Source organism: Pterocles gutturalis, unplaced genomic scaffold, assembly GCF_000699245.1.
Source record: "Pterocles gutturalis isolate BGI_N339 unplaced genomic scaffold, ASM69924v1 scaffold35679, whole genome shotgun sequence".
Taxonomy (NCBI): Eukaryota; Metazoa; Chordata; class Aves; order Pterocliformes; family Pteroclidae; genus Pterocles; species Pterocles gutturalis.
In genome coordinates this window covers 1-8,077 of record NW_010129345.1, presented here as the reverse complement: position 1 = coordinate 8,077, position 8,077 = coordinate 1, and the positions used below count along the sequence as shown (strand labels likewise).

At 47.7% G+C, this 8,077-nt stretch overlaps 1 protein-coding gene across 1 annotated transcript; it reads right to left on the bottom strand.

Moving 5' to 3' along the window:
- Positions 1 to 311: 311 nt before the first annotated feature.
- On the bottom strand, positions 312 to 6,783 carry LOC104460129 (leucine-rich repeat-containing protein-like; the record flags this gene model as incomplete). Its single annotated transcript, XM_010079921.1, has 6 exons — positions 312 to 407; positions 978 to 1,056; positions 1,731 to 1,846; positions 2,434 to 2,543; positions 4,530 to 4,736; positions 6,651 to 6,783. Coding segments are annotated over 6 exons (741 nt in total), but the record flags the coding sequence as incomplete, so codon positions are not given.
- Positions 6,784 to 8,077: the final 1,294 nt, after the last annotated feature.

The following is an 8,077-nucleotide window of genomic DNA, read 5'->3' as shown; positions in this document are numbered from 1 at the left end:
TCCCAGCACCTACCACCTTTGCATTGAGAACTGAGCCCTGCTTCCTCCACACCCTGCTGCTGCCCAAAGCCTGAGCAATGCCCAGTTTGGTGCGTTCATGCACCTTGGTGCTGCTGCAAACACACCAAGTGGGACCTGGGCACATACAGACATGTCCGTGTTTTCAAGTGGGGGGCCATGCCCTCCACACACAGTGTCACTGGGCAGCAACAGCGCCAGAGCCAGAATCCCTCTGGCAGCACTTTGTTATTCATACACAACACATTCAACCTCCTCCCTCCCGTCCCTCTTCTTCCTAGTGTAACACTTACTGGCAAGTCCAGGGTCTCTATGCCAGTGCCAGAATTTGCTTGTAGAGCTTTGAGGAGCCCGCAGCAGCCTTCGGTCTGCATGGGATTTCTGGTCATCTGCAGTCAGAAAAGAAACAGCAAAAGGATACATGACATGTTTTGGTTTGTTTTTTTTTATGATCCCTGACCAGTGGTGTCTGCATGGGATTTCTGGTCATCTGCAGTCAGAAAAGAAACAGCAAAAGGATACATGACATGTTTTGTTTTTTTTTATGATCCCTGATGGTACCAGTGGTCCCCAGCAGGTGAGATACCAGCAGGGTTTACTTCAAGTGCCAGGAAGAGTGGGCCAAGGGCTCTCAAGCAGCCATCCCAGTGCCACCTGTCCTGCTGGGCTGGACACTGCTGCTGCAGAAGGAGGATGCTATCCATACTGCAAGACGCGGCAGGACAGGCTGCAGTCCACGCAGTGGCAGGCTCACAGAAGTCTCTGTTCACTGATGATAGTACTGGATACAAGCTCTCTGTCTTACTGAGAACACTCTGCAACCAGGGAAGCATGGGAGGAGGCAGGGGGGCAAGCAGCTCTGATTTTGCTGTGGATTTCTTCTAAGGGGTTCCAATCCAGGACAGTGATATTTAAACACGCATAAGAGGCTCCAGTATCTTGCTAGGAAAGTTACTCACGTTAAGTCTTTTCAGAGTCTTGTTTTCTTTCAGGCCAGCTGCAATGTGCAGAGCTCCTTTCACCAAAATACGGTTGTTGCTATAAACAGATAAAAGACATGCTCCACATGCTGAGCTGAAGGTTTCCCATATCAACATCGCCCAGGCAAAGGATATGCAACCTCCTGCTTCACCCAGCACTGAAAACACGTTATATCCAGAGGGAATTTAGGGCAGCTCCTTCCAACTCAACAATTGTATTTGGGAGGTTGGAAGAGGTGAGGAGTTGCCAAATCCCACAGGCTGCCAGAGGCAAGGCTGACACAGCTCCATGCCCCCAGTAGCGAGGCTGCCCGTGTATTTCCAACAGGCACAGACACAGATGTATGCAACACATGCCCACGGCCGGCCACACAGATCAACACAAACAGAAACACCCAACACCTGCACCTTGTCCCTCTCTTTTCCCATGCTTGTTCCTCCCCAGAGCACCTGTATCCCTTCCCTCCCCCTTGGTTCCTCCCCTAAATATCCCCAAACCTTGTGCAATCCCCAGATGCTTTTTGCCCAGGGCCCATAACACATTCCACAGCCCCGCAGCAGCGACCCCAAGTTTAAGGAGAGGAACTGGGATTTGGGATGAGACCAGCAGCGTTAGTATGCTGTAGCACTGCCACCGCTCTCCGCAGGTACGAGATCCTCATGGTGCTGTGGGCTTTGCCCACCGCTGCAAAACAGAAGAAAAACGTGCAGCAGGACCAGAGTCCGACTCACCTAACGTTGAGCTCTTCCAGAACATTGTTGGCTTTAAGAGCCTCTCCCAAGGCAGCTGCTCCGCTGCTGCCAAAGCCATTGTAGGAAACATCCAGCGCTTTAAGGAATACGTTTGCCTGTGGTGTGACATAAACACACAACTGAAAGTGTGCCAGTCACTTGATTCAACCTTAAAGAAATATCCTGCCTGTGCACTGCTGTTCCTTCTCCTGTCCAAAAAAGAGTTGGGGGCTTGCTCCAGTGGTCCTTAGATGGTGCATGTGATTTGCATTATAAAAGAGGTGAAAAGAATTTACTTTAGTGGCTCCTTTCAGCCTAAGAGGCTGGAAGAACTGTTTCTTATTTTAATGAGAATCTACTTTCTTTTATTAGAGTAAAAACCGTAGATAGACTACAAAACAATTTCTGTATTGATTTCTGAATCAGAAGTGAAATGAAACAATTCAAAACATTCATTACAGCAATTTTTACTCTAAAAAAGGAAAGAACTAGAAATAGAGAAATGAAAACATCTGCAATAGGTCGATAGCCAGTGGATGATTTTACTTAGTTCCCAGGTCTGTATAGTCTCAGATCATGGACAGCTGTGGGACAGGCAAGGGCACAAGGCAAACAGCACATCATGGCATTCACACTCATTTAAACAGATAAAGATTCATGGGAATTCTCAGAATTTAAAAACAGGAGTGAAAACAATTCCTACCCCCAAGCCTTTGGCCAAGGCAGCTGCCCCCTGGCTATGGAAATGGTTCCAGCTGATTTTAAATTCCCTTAATCCAATGTTTTCTGCTATTACCATTCCAAGAACTTCACCTAAGAAAAACCACATGAAGCCAAACAGTTTAGGATTTAAAAGGATTAGCCGCTCTGCAAAGCTTGGGTTAGTTTAGGTATTTCTCTGCAACTGTCTGTATTACCTCCAGGCAGGCAATTAAAACTCCAACCTATCATTTTCTTTTATACCTCATTTACCATAAACACAAAGCAGAAGCTGTCAGACAATAATGTGTATGTGTTCTCTGACCACAAGCTGCATATGTAGCAGAGAGGGAGAGAAAATCCAGCCACCGTATCACAAAGCCAGTGTCTGCTGCTCTGCGTGGACATCTGACCGCACGGGCTCATTCTCCTGCCCAGGCGAGCCTGAAAGCTGAAACCAAGCAACCAGGGAGCTTCCCACAGTCCCTCACCCTGCCCCACCTCTGGCCACCAGCCAGCTGCAGCCTGCTGGGCTGTGCTCCTAGCAGAGAAGCCAGCTCTGCTCCCTCTTTCACCCCTCCCAAAGCTCCTGTGCCATTACAAAATCTCAGTAGGTTTCCTCAGCAAGTGTTCTGCAAGTTTCCAATGGGGCAGGAAAGAAATGAGGTTGTCAAGCAGCATAGAAGGAAGCCATCACTTGAAGACCAGAGGACTGGGGAGAGCTGTTTGACTGTAAAGGCAGCAGGAGGTGAACTGGAGAGAGAAACAGACACTCCAGCCTTCAACAGTAAAAATGAGGAAAAAAAGCAGAACAAATCTGGGAAAGAACCAAGTGAATGGCTGGTGTGTTCCTGGTGGCCAGAAGAGATGAGGATTATGGTTGTTTCCTCTCCGGTGAGCCAAAGAAACCCACTGAAGACATGGAGGGCCTTCAAGGAGTGGATACAGCAGGTGAGATGTGTGATGATGAAAGGCTGTAAAGCAGTGGATGGAGAGATGGGGGATTTTTCGTGGAAGATGCAACCAGGGGAGAATGTGGATCTGACAGACAGCGTAAGATGCAGCATGGGAGAGGAAAAAGTCTGTATCGCCCCTTTGGAGTATGTATCCAGTGTTGGAAGTAGAGGGCTTGGAGCACAGCTGTAGGGTGAGACCAGGAGTAGGCAGAAGATTTGTGAATCTTCATCTGGAGATAGTAGCAGAACATGTGGATGGGGTTGCCCAAGGACAGCCATAGATGGAGAAGATGAAGCATGTGCCAGTAAGGTGCAAAAAGGAGATGAGCATAAAGGTTGAAAAGTCAGGGATTAGCAATGACCTCATGAGGCGTGTTGTCCAGAAGTGGACAGTCAGGAAGAAAGGATGGGGGAGTTCAGCCCAGCACTGGTGAAACCAGTACAGACTAAGGCCCAGGGAGCAATAACTGGGTTTCATCGCACCACAGAAGTGCTGTGAACACAAGGATGTAGCGATTAAATAACAGCAGGCTTAAAAACCAAGAGCCAAAGAAAAAGCAACAGGTGTGAACAAGGTTGAGACCAGCAAGAACGTGGAAAAGAAACAGCCAAAGTCATTAGCAAAGGAAGTCTCCAAACCACAGGCTGTCAAGGGGGGGAGGGTATCAGGGAACCACAGCCGCCTGGTTGTTCCACTCTCACACCCTCCTCTTGGCACCTGCAATCACCTCTTGGTGACAGGGAGCAAGACAGGAGGACTGCCAGCAAACTCTGTTCTGCTGGGTTTCTTCTGCTCTTATTAAGCATTTTCCACACCTGTGAAAGCTCAAATAATAACCGAGAAAAAAAGCAAATTATAGGACAGTGAGAGGAAGACCATCAGAACTTGGGAACTAGGTAGAAGAGGGGAAAGAAACAGAAGAGGTAAAGCTTGCAATGCTATAAGAAATGGCAGGGAATGAAGACGAAGGAATTATTATAGCTCAACACTGGTTTTGCCTACAAAAAGACAAAAATACTTTTCAGGAACTGAAAATATTAGCCAACCCTGCTCTCCAAAGGTCTGAGGCAGCCAAGCAACTCATTAAGCTGCATTGCTAACAGCCGCAGCACCCCTCTGCAAGGTGCAGAGACAGCACCTTACCTGCTTTGTCACCAAACATGTTGTAACTCAGATCCAGAGTTTCCACTTTGCTGTTTGCTTTGATGGCATCTGCTAAATACTTTGCTGCGTGATCATCAAATTCATTTCCTGAGAGCTGGAAGAACACAATTGTAGTATTTTCTAGAAGCATAGCGGAAAACGCCTTAGCTCCTTCAACACCTAATTTGTTGTCAGATAAATCAACAGCTGGGGAAAGAAAAAACCTTATCAGATCATCAAATCATATCATATCAGCACCTGACCTTTACGCTGCAATGGCAGAAGTAGCGCCAGACTTGGAAAATAAGAACCTGGTCTAGCCCAGTATTTTAGTAGGAACAATAGAACTTAATTTTTGAATTCCCAACCTGTCCCCAAAATAGGGTTATTCACATTTTGCCACATAAACATGGGACAGGAGATGAAAGTGTTCCCTGTACAGCTCTGGTTCCCACTCCGGGCGCAACCGACACTCAGCTAAGTTATACCGGGTTTCTTCGTTCTTCATCATGGCCTGAAAAAAAGAGCGTAGGCTGGGAGAGACAGTGAAGCTAAATGTAAAACAGGAATGGATGTGAAGAGAGACACTGAGACCAAAATACGAAAGCGTGAACTTCTCTGCCCACCTACACACAGAATGAATTTTCATAGCACAGAAGTAACAGAACCCTAAACCTCTAGTACTGAATCCAACCACTAGAGAATACAAATAAGGAAATCCCACGTTGACGGGAGTTTCACAGCACTGAACCTCTCCCCTTCATCCACAATGACTTCCCAACAAAACTTATGGGTTGCCTTAGTTAGACAAGAGTTGTGCTCTCAGCCGTCTAAACTGACCTTGCTCTTTGTCGATAAAACACATCCTCCAGTGCAGCAACCAGCGCAACTTACAGCAAAGTCCTGGCTGTATCCTAGCCAGGGCCTGGGGATTCAGACACTGAAACAGGAGGTTAATGCAAAGACTGGAAAATGTGACACAGAGACATGCCAGGGAGTCCCCACAGACCCACCCTGGGGCTCTGCTCTGCACCCTTCACACAGAAGCGCAGCACAGGGACTCTGAGACTGTCTCCGCATGTAACAACCTCAGGTTTGGCAGGGCTGGTCAGTGCTTCTGGGTGAGCACTGGCACAACCAGCTGTATCCCACCCAACCGCCTTCGCTGCACCTCCCCTCTGCGGAGCCAGCGTGGGCCCCTGCTGGGTGGAACCCACCACACAGGTAACCTGTCCACGTATAACTGGGAGTTGCTACTTAAATTATGAAAGGCAGGAATATCAACCCTGGAAAAGCAGGAACTAAACCCATAATCTCTAGACACAACAACGCCTGACTGAGACTTAAATTCAGAAAGTGCTGCTCTGCTTCTGTAGTCTAATAGTACAGAGGTATGAGATGCATGAAATCATAGAATCATTAAGGTGGGAAAAGACCTCAAGGATCATCAAGTCCAACCATCAACCCAACACCACCCAACCCACTAACCCATGTCCCGAAGCACCACATCTACATGTTTCTTGAACCCCTCCAGGGATGGTGACTCCACCACTGCCCTGGGCAGCCTGTTCCAATGCCTGATCACTCTTGCAGTGAAGAAATTTTTTCTTATCTCCAGTCTAAACCTCCCCTGCTGCAATGAAGAGCAGACGTGCACTGCTGCTGCAACAGAGGCTTGCAGATTTGCTCTAGATGGGCTTCTCTTCAACCTTTACCTACTTTGAAGCCCCATTTTCTTAGATGCCAATCGTGCAAATTCAACTTACAAAACATTACTAACTACATCCTCTGTATAGTCTAAAAACAGGTGGATGTCTCTGATCCACAGTCGAAGCAGAAACTTGTTCTTTCTCCTGGCTTTCCAGCAGCTTCACAGTAAAAACAGCACTGGGCTGACTCCAGGTAGTGGCATCCTAACTTCACCAAAGTAAATGCTAAGAAAACAGGTGGAGAAAGGTGACAAAGCAGCACAGTTTTAAACAGTCACAGTTCAAACAGCACCACCCCAGTTTTGGTACCCTGTTCACACACACCATGACAGCAGAGCTGGTTAAATTCACAAAGAAGGCAACACAGCAAGGTGTCTACCAGAGAAGGAAGGGCAGACGGGGGAACACAAACCTGAAATGTAGCAGTTTTCTTTCAGCATCTCCGCAATTGCAGCCGCCCCTTCTCCCTGCAGCCAGTTGTCACTCAGGTCTAACGTGAGGATAGAGGTATCAACCATCAAGGAACGAGCTAAAGCCTTGGCACCCTGCAACCAAAAAAAAAAAAAAAAAAAAGCACAACAGGTCACTTACAGTTCCACTGGGTTCACAAAGCTCTTGTGAGAGTTTCTGTTTCAGCTCCCCTTAGCCCAGCAGGGCTTGGGGGGGATTTCACGAAGCAACCAGTAGAATCGTGCAAAAAGATTCCCCTTCCAAAATCATCTAAAGCTAGTCTGGAAAAGCAAACACTGAATATGGTTTAAGTTCAAGAGATTTCATTTTGCTGATATTATTTAAAAATTCACTTCTCCTTCCATAAAAACAATGAAAAATACTTCTGCTGTCAATATTCACGATGTAGAGGAAAAGGGAAAGGTTGTGGCCAACTGTGCCTGATGATGTACGTCTCCAGACATCACTTCTACCTGGCAGCCTGTGAGTACAGCCATAGTAAGCGCCCCTTTAGTTTACTGACGGCTGCTCTGAATCCTGACCCTGACATTTAAGAAGCTTCTATTGTGCCGGTGTCCTGTTTCACTGGGAATTCTTCATTTCAAAAATATTTAGAATGAAACAGAAGTATGGCATGACCTTGTGATTGCTCAACAGATACTGCAAAATCAAATTATTTTCTCCAGCCTTGATGTCAGACACAGGAAAATGAACCAGAAGGGACCCCAGAGAACTATTCCAGGTAAAATAAGAGAACAAAAGGGATTATCACCAAAAATCAGTATGAAAGACTGCACCCTTTTCATGATCCAAACCACACATTTCCCAAATGCCATGCCCACTGAAACCATCTTTCATAAATCAATGTGTGAACATACAGAAGGTTTAAGATTTCTTCCTAAAAATATGAATATAAAGAATGTGGAGTACCCCAGGTGTGACAACTGAATCGGGCAAAATTTGCAGGCCAAGGGGGCAGAGGGGTAATGGCACACCTGCACATCCCATCCTCCTGCATCCACAGGACACAGCTCCCGCTCCTGAGCCCTGCCACACAACCCCCTGACAAATCCCCACCGCTCGCCCTGGAGGAACACAGGTCCCTGCCTGGTATCTGAACCGCCTGCAAGGCCAACAGAAAACTGTCCCCGACGGGTTCTTGACATGAAGCTGGGGTTGCTCCGACCCCCCGCGGAGTCACAACAGCATTTGTGTCAGTGGGAGAGACAAAACCGGCGGCCCCTCCGTCAGGGCGTTTGCACTGGTTCTGGTTCTGGCGAGGGACCTCTGCAGAGTGTGACAGCAGGGTGAGGGAGGGGACAGCCCTGGCTGGCTGACAGGGTGACGAGGCCCCAGGGTGTCCCTCACCCGCAGCCCAGGCCACGGTGC